At 47.4% G+C, this 20,686-nt stretch overlaps 1 protein-coding gene across 1 annotated transcript; it reads left to right on the top strand.

Moving 5' to 3' along the window:
- The first annotated feature begins 2,170 nt into the window (after nucleotides 1–2,170).
- Nucleotides 2,171–14,057, top strand: Rab11b (RAB11B, member RAS oncogene family). The gene is made up of 5 exons (XM_055617865.1): nucleotides 2,171–2,290; nucleotides 10,886–11,081; nucleotides 11,849–12,042; nucleotides 12,313–12,393; nucleotides 13,059–14,057. The coding sequence occupies exons 1-5, from the start codon at nucleotides 2,251–2,253 to the stop codon at nucleotides 13,202–13,204; spliced, it is 657 nt and encodes a 218-aa protein (XP_055473840.1). The 5' UTR covers nucleotides 2,171–2,250; the 3' UTR covers nucleotides 13,205–14,057.
- The last annotated feature ends 6,629 nt before the right edge of the window (nucleotides 14,058–20,686 follow it).

The following is a 20,686-nucleotide window of genomic DNA, read 5'->3' as shown; positions in this document are numbered from 1 at the left end:
GACCCCAAGGCATCAGATACCCTGGGACTGGAGTTACAAATGGTTCTAAGCCACCATGCTGGTGCTGTGAATCAAACCAGGGTCCTCTATAAGAGCAAAAGGTAATCTTAATTACTTTCTGTAATAGATAAGTCATCTCTTCAGACCCCTATTTTTTTTGGTTTGTTTGCTTTGTTATTTTGTTTTTGAGAAAAGGCCTCAAACTCCCTGTGTGGCAGAGGCTTACCTTACACTCTAGCTCTAGTTGTAGTGGCATGTACCACCACACCCAGTTTATGAGATGCCAGGGATCAAACTCAGGGCTTTGTGCATACTAGTCAAGCACTCCATCACTCGAGCATTTTCAGCCCCAAAGCAGCTTCTAAATACCTATTATAGTTCCTGTAAGAATCCCCCACCCCACCCCACTTCTGTACAAACCAAGCGTTTGCATTCAAATTAATTTAGTTTTTCGGTGTAGAGATGGCTCAGTGATTAAGATCACTGGCTGCTGTTACAGAGGAACTAGGTTTGATTCCCAGCCCCCACATGGTGGTACACAACTGTCTATAACACCAATCTCAGGGATCCAACATCTCTGACCTCTACAGGTATTGTAAGCATATAGTACACAACATGCAGTCAAAACACACATAAAATAAATAAAATTAAGCTGCATTTCTGTTCCTTACTATTCCTCCCAGCCTCTGAATATCTGTTAAACAAAGACTTAATGGCACAAAGTTAAAGCAATCGCTCCACATAGTATCAGTTATATATGAGCAGAGGAAGAAAATGAGGTCAGAAGGTAACTTCTAAGTTACCAGTGTACAAGCGGATTAGAAGTTCAAAGTTGGGGGCTGGAGAGATGGCTCAGCAGTTAAGAGCACTGGCTGCTCTTCTAGAGGTCCTGAGTTCAATTCCCAGCAACCAAATGGTGGCTCACAACCATCTATAATATGATCTGATGCCCTGCTCTGGCATGCAGGTGTGCATGCAGATAGAGCACTCACACACATTAAACAAACAAACAAATAAAAGGTGTACATGCAGATAGAGTACTCACACACATTAAATAGATAGATAGATAGATAGATAGATAGATAGATAGATAGATAGATAGATAAGAAGTTCAAAGTTAGCCGGTGTGTGGTGGCACGTGTCTTTTAATCCCAGCACTGGTGTGTGTGTGGCAGAAGTAGGTGGATCTTTGAGTTCTACACAGCAAGTTCCAGGCAAGCTGAAGATACACAGTGAGATCCAAATAAATTTGGAGTGTGCTCCAAATAAAACAGAACAACAGCAAAATAAAATAAAATGTGAGTGTTATATATATTTATGTATTCGAAATAATCCATAAATACATATTAAGTTTGAAGCCAGCCAGAATAAAATGAAGCCATGTCTCAAAAAAAGAAAACCAAGCCAGGCGCGACAGCACATGCCTGTACTCCAGCACTCAGGAAGGCAGAGGCAGGCACATCTCATTGAGTTCAAGAACTGCCAAGGGTAACAGAGAGGTGTGGTCTGATCCACGGCACCAATTCCAGTCTAGTCAGAGTTACACAGTGAGAACCTGTCTTAAAAAGAAAAGAAAAGTGTAATGGTGAAAAGCAGAAAACAAGGGCCTTAATCAACTTGTTGAGAAGAGGAACAAATAAAGAAGTCTAGGATCCCCATTTGTTTTGGAGGTACTGATACAAGCTTTAGGCTTAAACAAAGAATTGGGGAACTGCAACCCAGAGAAGGTACCCCCAATACATGTACATACGCCCAGAAGTGGTCAATTTATGGGGCTAGGGAAAAGAGGTTACAGCAGATGCACTGACCTATGATGTCATCAGGACGTTAAAGTCCTTAACATCACCTGGAGGTAGCTCAATTTCCCTTCCCCGACAGGTCCGCTGGAAGGCCGACTGAATCCAGTCCCTCATTGGTTACATACCCTGTCAATCCACCTCATTGTTCAAGTCTTCCGCTCTGCCTTTTCCCATCTTCTTTTGATAGGCTGCTGAGTCTGTCCTTTCAAAAAGGTCCGCATTCCTTCCGCCTTTCTCCAAGAGACTGAGGGCTAGGAGGGTGGATCCCAGGAGGCTCCCACCCCCCTGAGCTCGGCTCCTAAGTCTGATTGGCTTGCCTGGGTGCCTGTCACTACCACTTTCACCGTTGACTGGCCGTCCGACCGCCGCTCTGCGCGGCGCCGGTTCCGCCCCCATCGGGTGTTTGTGGTGGGGCTGCGGAGTCGCCGATCCCGCCGGAAGCGCCAGGACAATGGGGACCCGGGACGACGAGTACGACTACCTATTCAAAGGTGCGCCCAGTGGAGTACAGACGGGCGAGGGCGCGGTGGCGTCAAGAGGGCCAAGGCCGCCCTACGGGACGAGAGGGCTCAGGGCGGAGCCGGGGACTTCAGCGGGGTCTGTTCGGGGTAGGGAATCGGAGGAAGCCGCGGCAAGCCAAGCTCGCTAGGCTTCGGGCCCTAGTGCGCAGCAAAGAGAAGAGAGGCTCGAAGAGGCCTGTGGACCCCGGATGCGCTGGGGCGGGGCCGGGGCCTGGAGGGGGTGGGGCGCGGAGTAGTAGGCGAGGCCGTTGGGGCGGGGCATCCTGAGGGGCGGGGCTTTCCTGCGTTTGGCGGGAGGGCTGCGTTGAAAGTGGGCTTATAGATAGGGTTAGGGCTTTGGAGAATGTTGTGGTTGTGCCCCATAAGCCCGATTGGTGTGAGCCTTCTAGGAAGCCCGTGACTGCCATAGGCGGGGCCTATCTTGGGGTGGAGCCTGGGTCATGTGGTGCAGGAGCCGTAAATTGAAGTGCTTTGGAACCGTTGTGTGCATCAATAGTTCAAAGTCTTGGTAAGTGATGGGAATGCAATTCAGTCAGTAGAGTGATTGCTTAGCAGTAGCATGCACAAAGCCCTGGGTATTATGCCCAGCATCGCAAGAATCTTCTGTGATGGTTCAGGCCTTGTAGAGGCAGGCCGTGGGAGGCAGAGGTAGGAAGATCAAAAGTGCAGAGGCCAACCTGGAGTACCGGAACCCTCTCAAAGAAAAATTAAAATTAGGAAAGGGAAAAAACAACACACGTGGGTGACATTAAACGCAGTACCTGCACTATTCCGAAACTTTACAATAATGATTCCTTGTAATACTCTTTATCAGTTTATATAGTTCTTACTATCCAGGAAACAAACCTGTAGTGGCCCACATCTGGTCCCAGTATTCAGAATTGGAGGCAGGAGTATCTACCTCTTTCTAGTTAAAGCCAACCTGGGGCTGGTGAGGGAGCTTAGCAGGTATTGATGTATGCTGCCAAGCCTGATGTTTAGTCTTGGGGTCTGCATGTTGGAAGAGAGTCTGCAAATTATCCTTTGTCCTCCGCATGCACTCCATGTCATATGAGCCCACACACATCGGTGCATACAGAATAAGTAATTTTTGCTGGAGTGTGGTGGCATACACTTTAATCCCAGCACTCGGGAAGCAGAGACAGAGCTCTGTGAAATTCAAGGCAAGCCAGGTCTACATAAAGAGTTCTGGGAAGAGGGAGTGGCAAGTTAGAGTGAGACTATCTTTTTTTTTTTAAAGTTAGCCTAGTCTATATAGCTTTAGCCTGTTCTCAAAACAAAAGGGGAAAACTGAAGTTCAGAGAGACATGTTTTTAAGGGTAGTTGAGCCCAGGACAGCTTATGGGTTTTGCCACATAGCATTTGAATTTTGGGGCAAGGTTTGCAGCTTAGATCTGGAAGAAACAAGTGTCAGACCTCCTCTCACCATATACACATCCAACCCTCAGGAAGAGCTTTTCTTCGAATTGTGACACCTATGCCAAGCTGGGCTTTTTGGTCCTCTAACCATCCATGCTGTACTCTCTGACAGACAGTGCCTAGTTTTGAGAGTTAACTCCTGGGTCCTCAAGGGACACACCTTTGTCCTTCTGGGAGTGTGTCCTAGTGCTCAAAGCCAGCCTTGGCATCTTGGGGTTGTGGGAGATAGCTGGGATATCCATGTGACAAAAGGCTCCTAGGCAGAGACATACTTCTGCAGAGATACAGAGTAACCACATGGCACCAAGGGCTGGTAGTGGGCTATATCAAGATATGTGATTGATGAGCAGGTATTAGGTTCCAGGTATCACTCCAGAGGCAGAGGATGATTTGGAAGGATTTTGGAAACCAGAGATTTGAAGAGCTCTGGTGACATGTGGAACAGATTGAAGTCTTGCTGTGGCAGGGTACCTGTCCCTACTCAGCCCACCCTGAGAAAGCTTCCAGGCAGGGCAGGGGATCTTTTCCCTTCAAGTTGACATATCCAGGCATCTGTGGTCATTCCCTGCTTGTTTTCAATTTTTTGCTGTTATAAATAGCCTGGCATTGAATGTGTGCCCATGTCCTTTCTTTGCCCTGTGGGCTGTTTCCTTGATGTGCATTCCCAGAAGTGCAGTTACTAGGTCAGGGGCGATGGAGCTCCATTGCCGTTCCTGGTACTTGTCTCCAGAGCTCACTTCCTGGAAGCACCAATCAGCTCCTGCAGTAGCTGTCAAGGGGGAGTGCCCACATGCCCTCCTTTTCTGGTCTAGGAGGTGCCTTCTTTAGTTAGTCATAGTAGCTGCCTAACCTCCAAGGTCAGTGCTTACCTTAGGTCTCTTCTCCATTCTCATCTGAGGATCCTTTAACCTTTGTCCTTTTCATTCAGATTTTTAAGCCATCAAATTAGAAAAGGGAGCATTGGGAAATTAAAAGGGAAAAGAGAAAGTTAGCAGCAGGCAAGCTCCTGTCATTAATCACATTGATTCCCTGTGTATGACAGATCCTCAGAATGTGAATACACTGTACCTGCCAGTCCTTTGTGAGACTTCGCTTTCCTCGGAAGCTCAGGCCTAGGGCAGCCAGCCGTTATAACAATGGTGGTGACCTGGTCAGACTTGGAGATGAATTTCATATTCAGTGGCAAGAAAATGAGTTCAAGGCCAGCCTAGGCTACATAGTGAGACCCTGTCTCAAGAAAAAAATCTACAATAGCACTAAAAGTGTTGACAAGGACTGATTCTGTCACCACAGACTCTCTTTGCCACCTGTAGGAACTCAGGAAGGATAGTAGTCTGGAGCCCTTCCCCACCCCCAATTTCCTGTGCTCTGCCAGTCTTGCCTGTCCTTGCCTCCTTATCCCAAGGCTTTGGCCACACTTCATTGATATAGAGGGCCACAAGTCTCTGCCTGAGACACTGGCTGCTCATACACACATAGTTTTGGCAGCCACATCATACATTGGCTCCTTTGACCTTTAAGGCAGCGGCCAAGAGGTCCTAAGAGTAGGTGGCCATGTGCCATTTGTTTCCTCCATAAATAGTCTCCTCTACCCCAGAAGTGAGGTTGTTTATTTGTACCCAATTATAGATCCTCACGTTTATTCTCCCAACATTTTCTCCTGTCAGCCACTGGCCTTATTTCCAACCTGCTGATGGATCCCCAAGGATACCCCTGACTTCTCCTCAGAGAAACACTAAGTTAGGGTTAACACACTGGGACCACCTAGGCCCCATCCTCAGACTCTTTTTCCCAGAGTTCCCAGCCAGTTTGTACCCACCCAGTCTTCAAGGCACAGGTCACATGGGATGCTGTTCTTTGGGCAGTGCTCACCCCTGCTTAAGGACATAGAAATTATTAAACCCCAGGGACAGGGCTAGCCCCAGAACTCATAACCGTCAGCCAAGCACACTGAGCTAGGCAGCATGTCTACCAGGCCTTTTGTGCTAGTGCCTCCCACTAGCCCCAAAGATTAAGGCAAGAATGATCCCCTGTACAGGTTGCTATAATGGTTAGGGCCCACTTCTTGGAGTATATCTTCTTCCCAACACTGAATATCTGTTCAGTCAGCCTGAGCCTCAAGGTCTGGACTCTGGGGGTGGTATCCTGTCATAGGACAGGCCAGAGATTCAGGGTTCCTGAGAGGTGCCAGATCTTTGTTTTTGCCAACTGGGCTTGCCTGCTCAGCATGCCAAATGGCATGTCCAGGGGGGCCATTTCCTAGCCAGCAAAGCCACTGACTTCTTTGGAAATGCTCAGCCTGTTTCCTCAAGGGCCCATTATTTTCCCAAGACAACTGATCACTTGTTTTTTTGACAGTGCCATTTTACACCCATCTTACATGCAGAGCCAGCCTAATCACAACCTTTGTATTAGGATGGCCTGAGCAGCCTAGCCTTCTTGCTGTTGACCTGACCATGGTCTGTTGACCCTCAGCCTGGTTTGTGCATTCTTGTTCTCAGTCTTTGGGTTGAGTATCCCAAACTGCGTTGAGATTATTAACATTTGTGTCAGACGTCCCTGGGTTGGCTATGAGAATTTGCTAAGCATACACCCATAAGGCATTTTGGCATAAGCTTGGCCCAAGGTCCAGTCCTGGTCACAATCAGATTCTGTGACTAAGGGTTCCTGAGGCCATGCAACAGAGGCAGGCTGAGAAGAGAGCAAAGATATGAGAGACCTGAACAGGGCAAGTTTTCCATGTCATTTATGGAGGTGAGAAAATGAGGAGCAAAATTCTCCCGCCTCCTTTGGGAAGGAGGTGAGGGGGTAGATGCTATAGAGAGTGATTCCTGTGGTCCAGCTTGTTTCTGTATGGCTAAGGAGTCAGTTAATACCCTAACCAGCATGGTTGGAAGTCCTTGGCTCTGGATGACAAGCTCTTGTCTAGCTCCACCTCTGTCTTTTCTGAACTTGACATTCTTATACTGGGTACCCACAGAATCTCAGAAGGATGCTGAACCTGTCATCACCTGTCCTGTGAACCAGGCCATGTGATAGTCTGCATGGAGAACAGAAGCCTGAACTAAGGGGTCTCACAGACTGTTGGATCTTGAAGGATGAGCTGGAGTTTGTTGGCTGTCCCTGTTGCATGCCTTGATGGTGGGAAGCTAAGGGATAGGTAGGCTGAGATGCGCTGGGCTTCACTGCCTCCAGGAGGTAGAACCAGAATCTGAGATGTAGGGAGAATGACAGGGAAGATGTGAGATTGAGATTGAAGAGAAAGGCCTTGTTCCAGAAACCTGAATTCAGATTCTGCCTAGACAACTTCCCACACAAGTTGCTCCAGACTTGTATTGCTTGGTGAATGTTATTGGGAGTTGAGGGCAAATCTGTAGATAAACATAGTCCCTGACTCTTTCACACCCCTCTTCATAGCAAGCCTTGGGTTCCTCATTCCTCATCTGCACCTCAGCTGTAGTTAATGTTATCTCTACAGCCTCCTTTTGTTCCCCCTTTTAGTAATCTGTTCTTGGGTTGTTTTGGAATTGTTTGTTTTGTAGTTTTGTTTTTGTGGGTTTTGTTTTATTTTCTTTGTGCCGCCTTGGATGGCCTGGGCTTGCCTCCCGAGTGGTAGGATTAAAGGCATGTACCTCCATACCAGCCTTGTTTTGTTTTTGAGGGCCTCATGAAGCTTAGGCCTACCTCAAAGTCACTATGTGAGAAGGATGATCCTGAACTTTTGATCTTCTGCCTCTCTCACCAGAATAATTCCAGGATATACCACTAGTCTCAGCTTTATGCCCACTACACCCACTTTAATGCAGTGCTAGGGATCAAAGCTAGGGCTTTGTGCATAGACAAGCACTTTACCAACCCAGCAGCATCCCCATTAATGTTTGTCATTTGAGACAAGAACTAAAAATGTCGTTCAAGCTGGCCTTGAATTTACTGTAGCCCAAGCTGCCCTTAAAATCATAGTTCTCTTGCTATAGTCTTCTAAGTCCTAGAGTAGTAGGCATGTACCACTATGCCTTCGTTAGTCTTCTTATTCTTGGCTTTAAAGCAACCAATCCAAAAGGTGAACTAGATTGGGCTCCCTGTTTTGCCCTATCTTCACCTGTGCGTGGGTGTGTGAGTGACTTGGGTGTCTTGGTGTGTGTCAGTTGTATCTGGGCTCAGACAAGGTAGGCAGTGGGGGCTCTTCAGCTTCTGTGGGTAGTGTTTATTCACTCTACATACATTTGTTGGCACTTACTGTGTGCCAGGCCCTGTGCCAGGCCTGAGGATACAGGAGAGACCAAGACTATTCAAGATTCCTGACATAAAAAAAGACTAACTGAGAGAGAGAGAGAGAAAAGCCAGGCACGTGTGAGGGTTGCACGAGCTGTGGAAGAAAAGCTAGGACAGATAATGGGGAAGCTTTCCAAAGTAGGCTTATAATAGGGTTGTAGAGAGCATTTTCTTGACCAAGTGCCATCCAAGGGGCTCACAAAGAGGTGAAGCTAGACCCAGAAAGGTCAGGCAAGATTAGTTTGTGTAAAGGTACTGAGGCAGGACTATGCTGTGTGCTAGGGGCAGAGCGAGGAGCCCATGTAGCTGTGGCTAGAACATGAGGGAAAGAGAGGAAGCAAGGGAAAGGGGCTTCAGGGCACATAGTGCTGTGCCTTGTGGGCCCCAGAGAAGACCTGGATTTTGACTCTTAGGGACTTAGAAACCATCTAAGACCTCAGACTTCTAAGTCCCTGCCTGGAGCAGATAGTGTGGCTCTAGTGCTCACAGATGTCTTCTTGTGGCTGTGAAGAGTACACGCTTTTGGCTAGGACCTCAAGAAGAGTCTGATACTTTGGTAACAGTGAAAGATATTGGCCTGGCCTTTGAAAGTGTTAAGGAGCAGGAATCTAGACAGACACATGCACACAGATTCTCTCTCCCTGTCTCTGTCTCTGTCTTTCTCTTGCTCTCTCTGTCTGTCTCTCTGCAGTTGAATTTGTATAAACAAATACACATACTGGGCTGGGATGTGGCTCAATTGGATGTAGCTCAGTTGCCTAGAATGCATGAAATCCCATGCATGAGTTCCCATGCCCAGCATTCCATACACCAGGTGGCTGATACTTACAGTTCTGACAATTGAGAGGAAGAGGCAAGACAATCAGTAATTCCTGATATTCCTCAGCTACATATTGAATTGGAAGCCATCCTTGGGAAACAAAACATTGCATTGTATTACTGTCCTGCAGAAGCACCCCACAGTGTCTTTAGTTACGAAGGGACCTTAGAGTATGAGAGGAAGAAAGCACTGAAGATGACTATAGGTGGCTGGCCTGAGTACCTTTCAAATTGACTGAGTCTTTGATCAAGCTAGGAAGGGTGAGGGTGGCACCCAGTCAGTTGATTTGGGTGATCAGCAGACTCTGTTGTGTTGACTTGAAATGTTGTGGCTCTGTCAGGGAGTATAAAGGCAGAGAGAGGCCCACTAGTCCGGGCTTGTAGAAGGAAGGTTAATGTAGAAGTCACCAGCCTATAGGTGATATTTGCAGCCAGAAGCCTGGATAGGGCACATGGGGACCCAATCATGTGGCTCCCTTATATTTTCAAAGAAGGCTAGCCGGCAGCAGCTCTAAGATGAGAAGACGGTGTGTGATCGTGGTAAGAAACTGTAGGAGAAGGAAGACCCTTTGAGCTTCTGCATGCGGCCAAGGCTCTGAGACTTGACTTCCTTTTTGTACCACTGCGATGTCTGTAGGTTGGTATGTTTATTGAGGGGCTCTGAGTCCCTCCTGAGAGTTCTTCCTGCATGTTTTTCACCTTGCTTTGCAGGGCCAGTGAGCTCAGCCTCAAATACGTTGCCTGGCTGTACCTGTACCGTCGGGTCCTGCTCACAAAGTGGATACCCCTCCTATTCCCCACACCCTGGATGACCATTCTCTCTTGATGTAGGAGGCAGAGACAGAAGTATAGAAAACACTTTCTAGGGGTTTAGGTGTGCAGAAAGGAGCAATACCTAGAGTGGAAAGGCTTCAAGACAGTGTGGTCTTAGCTTGGCCTTTGGTACACCCCTGTAATCCCAGCATTTAGAAGGCTGAAGCAAGAAGATTAAGTTGGAGGTCAGCCAGGGCTACATTTTGAGACCATGTCTCACTGTCTTCTTACCCTACTTCCCCCCCCCAAAAAAAAAAAAAGTATATTTTCAAGAGAGAGAAAGCATAGGGTGCAAGCCAAGCAGCTCAGTGTGGCTGTTGGGAAGGGAAGGAGGCTACCTTCTGGGTCCAGGACCCTCTAGGTCTCAAGACTCTCAGGTGGGGCCTGGGTGCCTTCTGAGAGCTCTCCTATTTCTTGTCTCTCACCCTCTCAGTAGGGCCAGTGAGCTTAGGCTTAGTCCATGGTCCAGGCATGCTCATCTCTTCCTAGCCTGGGAGCCTGACCCTGGATGAGCACCCTTCCTGTTTCCCACCCTCGGCTGCAGAGCCTACACCTATGCCTTCAGGGATCACAAGATTCTGACTGAAGTATCTGATTAGATGCCTACTGCCTATCACCTCTGCATTGTATACGTGTGAGCACATGCACACATGAGTACAGAGATGTGAGCATGGATATGTGAGCACGTGTGAACACGTGCATGGTGAATATTGAGTCTAAGGACAGCTCTCCCTGTCCCAGGCCCCATCTCAGAGCCTGCGTGCCTCAGGCCCTGGAGGCAATATTTTCCAAGCCAGGTTGGGGCTCACTGTACAGCCTGGCACCAGTCAATTCACCTGCCTAGTCCGTGTCTACTGGTATTGTGTCCTGTGTCCTGGGAAGCTTTAACCCGTAACACTTTCTCTCTCCTAGCCATGTTGTCTTGATAACCATTCTGGAATAGACCATTCTTGACTACTCAGCTGCCAGGCTCTGGGATTGGTGAGTCTCGAGCCATCCTCCCTGCGACATGGCCTGAGATATCACCACATCCTATCTGGGACAGCCTTCCTCTAAGGACAAGGGATAAGCAAAGGTTTCTGTGCTGGCTGTTTCTGAAGCTTCTATTTTGCCTGTGTGTTAATGGGGTGTCCGTGAGTGGCATAAATCAGGGTGCCACTGTGCAGGTTTGGTGGGTGGATATGGGAAATATTAGGTGCTGCTGGATCCTCACCTCTTCTCCCTCTCTCCCTGCCCTCCAAGTGGTGCTTATTGGGGACTCAGGTGTGGGCAAGAGCAACCTGCTGTCACGATTCACCAGAAACGAGTTCAACTTAGAGAGCAAGAGTACCATCGGTGTGGAGTTCGCCACTCGCAGCATTCAGGTGGATGGCAAGACCATCAAGGCTCAGATCTGGGATACTGCCGGCCAGGAGCGCTACCGTGCCATTACCTCTGCGTGAGTTTAGTTAAGGGAAAACACATGGAGGTAGCAGGAGTGTGTGGGCATATGACGCATGAGCTTAGAAGGATATGTAAGGATTGGACTGGAACATGAAGAGTTCAGATCAGGAAGTAGAAGGGTACTCTGAGAGCAGTGGGACCCACAGACAGACTAGAACCCAGCCTTGCGCGTAACCTGACCTGAGGTTATTACTGGGTGGACGTTGGGGAGGGGTCTGGCTTAGGCCCTCCATTCTGACCCAACCCCACCCAGGCAGCCTATCCACTTTCCTGTTTCTGGCATCATCTCCCAGTCTTAGCATACATTTTGTCACATAGTAGCCTCCCAGTTGCTGAGACCCACCCAGCCTGCCCTTTCTGCATACCTTAGCCTCTGGCTGTCCTCTCACCTTATTTGCTGTGCTTTTCATTCCCTTCATCATGGCCTCATCAGGGGTACTTCATCCCCAGAGGATGGAAATGGTTCCATCTGTGGTGACGGGGTATTTGCCTAGTGAGCACTGGTACTTCTGCCTGATAGAAACCTTCTCCTTGCACAGCTGCTGAAATCCTCTACTTTTTTTGATGACCTTGGATTGTCTTCCTCCCTGGAGCCCCAGATTCCATCCTCAGTCTCTCCCTTTCCTGAAGGGCCTCCGTCAGTATGATGGCTGTCCTTTGTCTGGGTCCCGTGCTTGGTCCAAGAAGCCACCATCCTCTGGGGTTCTCATGAGGCTGCTGCCAACTCTCTAGTCTGAGGTTCATGCCTCACCTACTCTGCAGGTACTACCGTGGTGCAGTGGGTGCACTGCTGGTATATGACATTGCCAAGCACTTGACATATGAGAATGTGGAACGCTGGCTGAAGGAGCTGCGAGATCATGCAGACAGCAACATTGTCATCATGCTGGTGGGCAACAAGAGCGACCTGCGTCACCTTCGGGCTGTGCCCACTGATGAGGCCCGTGCCTTTGCAGGTGAGCTTGTGGCAGACATTGCAGTAAATGGCAGGACTGTACTATGGAAACCAGACTTATGGATTCAGAGAAACATCTAGAAGCTAGGCACCCACTTCCTCCAGTGTCAAGGCTCATGGTTATAGTGCTTGAATTTAACCTCTTGTCTCTGAGCAGTCAACCTCCTGCTCCCACCCACTAGGAGCAGCTCCTCAGATACTGAGTTAGGCAGGTGGGTGTGGAGAGAGTGATCCAGACCCTGTCACCAAGAGAAAATTTTCTCTTTTCCAGAAAAGAACAACTTGTCCTTCATTGAGACCTCAGCCTTGGATTCCACCAATGTAGAGGAAGCATTCAAGAACATCCTCACAGGTGGGCCCAGGGTCTGGATGGGAATAAGGATTGTACCCAATGTTCAGGTCACTGCAGACCCAGTCCAGACCTTCTGTGCCCCACAGAGTCAGGGTATACATAGTCCTTGCTGGCATGTGGGCACATAGGTCCTCACCCAAGTCTCTGATGGGCCTTCTGGGGCTGCAGAGGAAGGAAGGAACAAGAAGCCTGGGCTAGCTCAGACCAGTTCTATGCCCTGCCCTTGCCCACTTGGCTGTGCCTGAAACCTTCCAGGAGCTCAACCCCCAACTCTGTTTTACCATGATGTGGTAGATGTGGTCTTTGTTTTCTGTTTCTGTGATAAAATAGTCTTTAAAAAGGCAACTTGAAGGTTTATTTTGACTGACAGCTCGAGGGACTTGAAGCAGCTGGCCACATCATCACAACCAAGAGACTGGGGATACATGCCAGCTGCTTCTTAGCGCTCTTTCTCCACTCTACACAGTCCAGCATCCCCTGCAGGGAATGGCTCTGCCTGAGTCAATTAATGTCATCAAGATCCCCCCCTACAAGCATGCACAGAGGCCCTTCTCCCAGGTGATTCTAGGTTCTGTCAAATTGAGGATTAGGAATCATCCAGCCTGTGTCCTGGGGAGAGGTAAATTGCCTTGGGCAGGCTTACTCACTACATCTTCTCGTTGCAGAAATCTACCGCATTGTGTCACAGAAACAAATCGCTGACCGTGCGGCCCATGATGAGTCCCCTGGCAACAACGTGGTGGACATCAGTGTGCCACCCACCACGGATGGACAGAAACCCAATAAGCTGCAGTGCTGCCAGAACCTGTGACTGCCCTGCGCCTCCACCCAGCGTGCGTGCACGTCCTCGGTCCTTGGCCAGCCCCTCACCAGTGTCCTCCCGGCCCTCCCTTGTCCCTCTAGGACAGGCTGCTCCCACCCTCCAGGTGAGCTCCTCCTGCCAGCCTGATGGCCCAGGAAGAGCAGGAGTCAAGTGGCCTCTCCTGTCCTGCCTGCTCGAGAGATGTTAGAAGCCCCTTGCTTATGTACCTGCTCTTGGGTATGTGGGCGTCTTGACAGGGTAGGGAGGCCCAGCCAGAGGTGCAGAAGATGAGTGGAAGGAGCCAGCTTCTCCTGTTTTCCAAGACAGACTCCAGGGAGCGATCTCCTCCTTCCCTCTCTGGCCAGTTGACTGAGCTGGCCCTGCATCCCCACCCCAAACCCTCTCTGAGCGGATACCCGACGAGCCAGGCATCAGGGGCTGGGCAGGTGCACACTCTGGGCTCTGTCACCTGCCTACACCACCATAGCCAGTGCCAGCACGGCCTCCAGCATTCCCAGGCCTGCGCACTCCTGCTCCTGCCTGTAGATTTATGCTGGGAAAAGATACCCTTGCCCCCTCTCTGTCCTCTTCTGCACGCAGCGCTCTCCCCTACCCATCCCAACTTCTCTGTCTTGTCTCCTTGTCTGGTCAGGAACCTGTCTGCAAGTGAAGCAATATCTCCATGTTTTGTATATACAACTGCTCTTGTAGCCTTTGGTTTTTGTTATTGTAGAGAAACACAGATTCTTTATACACTTTGTAAAATTTACGCCAAACCCTAGCTCTCAAAACTCTTACTCGCCCTGTAGCCCCTGCACTGTTACCTATTACTAAAATGTATAAGCCAACTTCTGTACAGAAACCTGCCACTCAGCCTCTTTTTTTCTTTCCACCAAGTGGTGCACTTGAGCCAGGGCCCCTTTATTTATCCCCAATGGTAAGTTAGTCCAGTATCTGCTGAAGGCAGTGGGTGGGCATGCTGAACTTGCGCACTTGGCTATAAAGGAACCTGGGCCCCAAGGAGGGGAGGGTGAGTCCTATCAAGTGGCTCCTGTAGTAGGGAGGAAGGAAATGCTGGTGCCCTGAAGTAGCAGCCTTCACTTGGAACAGTTTAGGGAGAAGTTGTACTTGCCTCCCCCAGTTAGTTTGTATCTAGGATTTCCTGACCCGAAGGCGCCCCCTGGTGTGAATGGGAGGCATGAGCATGCCCACTGCCTGCTGTTTCCACCTGCTGCCAACAATGGCCTCATCTGGTGTCTTGGCAAGGAAGGCTTGCCTGGTAACTATGGGTGATATTAGCCCTACCATGGCTCACTTTACTCAAGACTGACACTTGATGGGGCCAATGGGGACACCAGTGACTTGCACGGTGAGTGGCTCTTGATTTTAACTGCCTCTTCGTAGGGCCCATCTCCCTTGTGCCTGAAGCTAACAGTAACAAGATGTGTCCTCCACCCCTGAAGCCTTATAATCCAAGTAGGCCAGCTACACAAGAAGCCCTAAGACTGGGTGAAGAGACCTTGAGGCGCCCTGCATCCTGATTCTAGAATGACTAGCCTCCTTGCCAGGGGGCTGGGCAATCCCAGATAGATCTCTCCAATGGAAGCTGGGCACAGTAGCTTACACCTGTAATCTCACACTTTGGAGGTGGTGGCAGGAGATTAGGAGTTCAAAACCAGCTTCAGCTACATGAGGCACTGTCCAAGAAGAAAAAACAAAACAAAACAAAGACCTCAGGAAAATTGGGGTGGATCCATAGTATGTCACAAGCAAGAAGTCAGCCTCGGCCAAAGCTGCTAATGGGAGATAGAGGGTCTAGCAGATGCAAGCAGGAGGTGGCACAGGTCTAAGGCCCTCCTGACAACTGGCAATGGCGCCAAACTCCAGGTTTGGCTATGGCAGGGCAGATGAGGTATGATGGATAGACATCAGGCATTAAACAGGCATTGAAAGGTTTCAAGCAGTTAAGAAAGATCATCATGAGCTGGAGAGAATGCTCTGATAAAGGTGTTTGCCACCAATCCTGATGACTTCAATTTGATCCCTGGAATACACATGGTGAGACAACTGACTCCAAGTTGTCCTCTGGTCCCATATGGCACACTAAATATTTAAAAAAAAAAAAAAAATTGGGCTGGGCCTTGGGTAAAAGTGCTGCACCAGTATAGATCCCAGCATTCAGTAGCTCCCAGAACCCACTTAAAGCTGGACTCTAATGCAAACATCTTTAATCCCAGCAACTCTTTGGTAAAAGGATATTCAGAAGCTCATAGGCCAGCTTCTGCAGAATAAAACAAGACCCTGCCTCAAACCATATGGAAGGTGAGGACTGCTTACAAAGTTGTTCCCTGACCTTGGTCCCTAGAGAAATTCTATATTTATACACATATATGTGCACACATATGCCCACATGTAGCGTATACACACACGTGCACACATGCAGACACATGCAATATGCACACACAAATGTACCCAAATGGAGTATATACACATGCACACATAAGTATGTAGACATACAAGAAGTGTATACACACACCATATGCATTCGTTGCAGGAAGTGGAGAAATCAAGTTAGAACTGATTTGGAAGCTTTCTACAAAGCTTTCATAGTGTTGGAAATTATGTAGGCTTCTAGGGGGGAAAACTGTTATCGATAGTTTTGTCTGTGGATCCTGCATGCTACAGCATATCAGGCAAGATATGCCTGCTGGCCAGAGGTGGTGGCACATGCCTGTAATCCCACCCCTCAGGGAGGCAGAGGCAGGTGGATCCCTGTGAGTTTGAGGCCAGTCTAGTCTACAAAGTGAGTCTAGGATGGCCAGGGCTACACAGAAACCCTGTATCAAAAAACAAAACAAACCAAAAACCCAAACAACCAAACAAAAAGATACGCCTGCTGATGCAATAGTGGCATGGCTTTTATGGGTAGCAATTACTTTCTGATTAAAGCCCATTCCACAGAATAGAATTCACATTTGGTACTGTAAGCCTGGTTTCAAAAGCCTGCACCTGGCATTGTTCAGTCTAGCTTTCAGCTGCTGTGTCCAGTAGGGACTAGAATAAGAGGCAGAACATCCAGGGCTCAACCTCAGCCAAACATAAAGTTGGATTATTATAGAATTGTTGAGTTTTTAACTTAGGCCCCCTGTATCATATCACAGCAGAAGACTGGAGAAAGCAATACCAAGATCCATACATAAAAGACAAAATCACTAGAAGCCGTTGTCCACATGCAACAAGCAAAACATGCTCAAGAAAGCCCATGGACTTGGGAGGCATAGGCAGAAACTCTGAATTTGAGGCCAGCCTGATCTACATAGCAGGTTCCAGGACAGCCAGGACTACAGAGAAAAAAAAAAAAAAAAAAAAAAAAAAAAAAAAAAAAAAAAAAAAAAAAGATATAAGAGAATGTGAAGAATGTGGGGAAACAGGCTCAATGATAATGACCTATAAAGACTCATGAGTCTTATGGCCTAGCACTTCTAAGCACATATTTTCCCTCAGCTCACTAGCCTACTTCCATTCTCAGAAGTTCTTTTTCTACCTTTTTTGAACATTTATTATGTGTATGCATGTTTTGACTACATGCATGCAGTTCCCACAGAGGCCAGAAGAGGGTGGCAGATTCCCTTAGACCTGAAGTTAGAAATAGAAGCTGCCATGTGGGTTCTGGGAATTGAACCTGAGTCCTCTGGTAGAGCAGCCTCTGCCTCCCTGAGTGTTGGGCTCACAGGTGTGTGCCACCGTGCCCAGCCTGTCTCTATTTCTAATCATACATTGTAGGTGCAATTCTTTGTCCTGGGATGTAGACCCTGGAAACCTCAGTGGGTGACCTCAAAACTCTGATCCACACTTGAAACAAGATGTTAGTGATGTTGGGAAGTGTGGCCTTTGGGAGTTAATTGTAAACAGATGAGGTCATTAGAGTAGGGCTCTCATGATGACATTACCACTTCATAAGATGATGAAGAGAGACCCAGCTTGGCACACTTAAACAGTGTCTCACCTTGCATTTCCTTGTGCCACATGATGAAGTTGTAGGAAATTTTTTGCCAGATGTTGCCCCTTGCTCCTAGATCTCCCTGTCCCCAGAGTAGTGAACCAGATAAGTCTCTGTCCTTCTTTAAAAATTATATTTATTTATTTGTGTTTGCGGGGTACCAGTGTGGAGATCAAAGGAAATTTTTCAGGAATTGATTCTCTTCTTCACTGTATTGGGTCCCAGGGATCAAACTGAGGTTATAAGCCTTTGTGGCAGGTACTCTTACTTGCTGAATCCTCTAATTGACTCTATTCTTTTCAATATCCTGCTCCTAAGCAGTTTGTCACAGCAACATAAAATGATCTTAGTCAGCCAATTTGGGCAGGAGTCTGATTTATATGTGAGTTTCGAGGGGCTGCTGGGCAGATGAATAACTATTCTAAGACAGAGCGAGCCAGGTTTCCTGTCATCAGAGAACGAAGATTCTGGGATAATTTCTGCTACCTGGTTAGTATTCGAAGGTTGTCCTGGCTAGTTTGATGTCGACACAAGCTATAGACATCTGAAAGAAGGGAACTTAAGTTGAGAAAACGCCTGCACAAGATCCAGCTATAAGGCACTTTCTTAATCGATGATTGATTGGAAAGGACCCAGCCATTGTAAGTAGTGCCACCCTGGTGGTCCTGGTTCTATAAGAAACAGGCTGAGCAAGACATGAGGAACAAGCCAGTAAGCAGCACTCCTCCTCTGCTTCAGCTCCTGCCTCCAGGTTCTTAGCCTGTTTTAGTTCCTGTCCTGATTGTCTTCAGTGATGCACTACAGTATGGAAGTATAAGCCAAATAAACCCTTTCTTCTTCAACTTGATTTTTGGTTATGGCCTTTCATCACAACAAAGAGAAACCTTAACTAAGACAAAGATACTTTGTTTTTTGTTTGTTTTGTAATTTTGTTGTTTTTGTTTTTTTGATACAAGGTTTCTCTATTTCTCTATGTAACCCTGGCTGCCCTGGAGCTCACAATGTAGACCAGGGTGGCCTCAAACTCAAGGGAGCTTCTTGCTTCTTCCTCCCAGTGCTGGGATTTTTTCCCCTTCCTTTTTTTTTTTTTTTTTGAGAAAAGGTTTTTCTAATGACCCTGGCTGTCCTGTACTCACTTTGTAGACCAGGTGGGCCGTGAACTCACAGAAATCTGCCTAGCTCTGCCTCTTGAGTGCTGGGATTAAAGGTGTGCCCTGGCCTTGTTTTTATGAGACAAGGTCTTGACATCTAACACAGACTAGCCTCACACTTCCAACCCCCTGCCTTGCTTCCCAAGTCCTAGGATTAAAGGCAAGTTCTACCACACCTGTCTGATTTTTAAGTATTAATTCAGTCATACTTTTATTTTATCATTTAAACTATTTTATTATCATTACTATAACTATTATTACTGTGCATGCATATAGATATGTCTGTGCATAAATATGTCACAGTGCATATGTGAAGGTCAGAGGACAATTCTGTGATGTCAGTTCTCTCTCTTTTTTTTTTAACCTTCATATGGTATATTCGTTTTCTGTTATGACAAACAGCATGAACAAGGCAACTTATCAGAGAAAGTTTTTTGTTTTGTTTTGTTGTTTTTGTTTTTTTAATTTGGGCTCACAGTTCCAGAGGGAAAAGAGCCCATCACAGTAGGGAGGCATGGCAGCAAGTAACAGGCATGGTGGCGAAAGCGAGACACTGTTAACATGAAGCAGAAAAACTGAAAGGAAAGTGCTGTGAGACTTTACATTCTCAAAGCCTACATGCCCCAGCAAGGCTGTACCATATCACCCTCCCACCCAATTAATTCCACCTCTGGAAAGCAAGTGCTCAAATACCAGAGCCTATGGGGAACATTTTTCATTTAACTAGTACACATGGTGGTGGAATTTGCATAGTCAGATGTATTAATTACTTTTCTACTGCTGTGAAAAAACACCATGGCGAAAACAACTTACAGGCTAGACACAGTGGCACAGGCCTATAATCCCAGCATTTGGGAGGCAGAGGTAGGCAAATCTCTGTGAGTTTGAGGCCAACCTGGTCTACACAGTGAAACCCTGTCTCAGAAAACAAAACAAAGCAAAACAAATACATAAAACAAAACAAACATATAGGAGAGTTTCTTGGGGATTTACAAGGATAGGTGTTGTGGCAGCTGTATGAAAATGGCCTCCATAGGCTCATAGGGAGGGCTGTTACTGGAGGTGTGGCCTTGTGGTAGTAGGGTGTAGCCTTTGTTGAAGTAATTGTGTCTGTCTCCCCTGCTGCCTGTGGATCAAGATGTAGAACTGTGCTGGAGAGATGGCTCAATGGTTAAGAGCACTGGCTGCTCGTTGAGAGGACCCGGGGTCCATTCCCAGCACTCACATGGAAACTTAAAATTGCCTGTAATTCCAGTTCCAATTAGATATGATACCCTCATGCAGACACACAGAGAGGGAGAAACAAACAAACAAACAAACAAAAAACAAAAAAAAACAAAAACAACAACAACAACAATGTCCATAAAATAAGGATAAATCATTAAAAATATTGGGGGGGGGAAGCAAACTCTCAGCTTCTTCTCCAGCACCATGTCTGCTTGCAAGCTTCCATGCTATGACAATAATGAGCCAAACCTCTGAAACTGTAAGAAAGCCTCAATTAAATGCTTTTCCTTTATAGGAGTTGCTGAGGGGTCCCAGAGGTTAAGAGCACTGGTTGCTCTTCCTGAGATCCTGAATTCAATTCTCCGTGACCATATAGTGGCTCACAACCATCTGTAATGTAGTGTCCTTTCCCGGAGTGCAGGCATTCATGCAGGCAGAACACTGTATATATAATCAGTACATAAATCTTGGAAAAAAAGTTGCCATGGTCAGGGTGTTTCTTCACAACAATAGAAACTCTAATTAAGACAGTTCTTCAACTGACTCTCCCTAGTCAGGCAATTCTACTGTATTTTGGTTTTTATTTGTTGTTTGTTTGTTTTTTGTGTTTCCATTTTTCAAGACAGGGTTTCTTTGTGTAGCCTTGGCTGTCCTGGATTCGCTTAGTAGACCAGCTGGCCTAGAACTTGCAGAAATCCACATTTCTCTGCCTCCCTGAGTGCTGGGATTACAAGTGTGCAACACCATGCCCAGCTGAGAGTCCTATCTTTTATCTGCTGTGGATTCAGGGGATGTACTCAGGTCATCAGGCTTATTCACCAAGTGTTGTACATACCCACCAAACCATCTTGCCAGTCCTTTGTATTTCAGGGGAAGGGAGGTCTCACACTGTAAACCAGACTGGCCTGGAAACAGCTATAGGTCCTCTTGTTCCACCTTCAAGAATGCTTGGAATGAATGGGCTAGAGAGATGTCTCAGAGGCTCTTCCAGAGGTCCTGAGTTCTATTCCCAGAAACCACATGGTCCCTTATAACCATCTATAATGAGATCTGGTGCTCTCTTCTGGCATGTAAGCATACATACAGACAGAACACTGTCTACATAATAAATAA

The sequence above is a fragment of the Psammomys obesus genome, unplaced genomic scaffold (genome assembly GCF_907164565.1).
Source record: "Psammomys obesus unplaced genomic scaffold, mPsaObe1.curated_primary_1811, whole genome shotgun sequence".
Classification (NCBI taxonomy): Eukaryota; Metazoa; Chordata; class Mammalia; order Rodentia; family Muridae; genus Psammomys; species Psammomys obesus.
The sequence above is the reverse complement of the archived record's forward strand: the minus strand, read 5'-3'. Positions and strand labels throughout refer to the sequence as shown.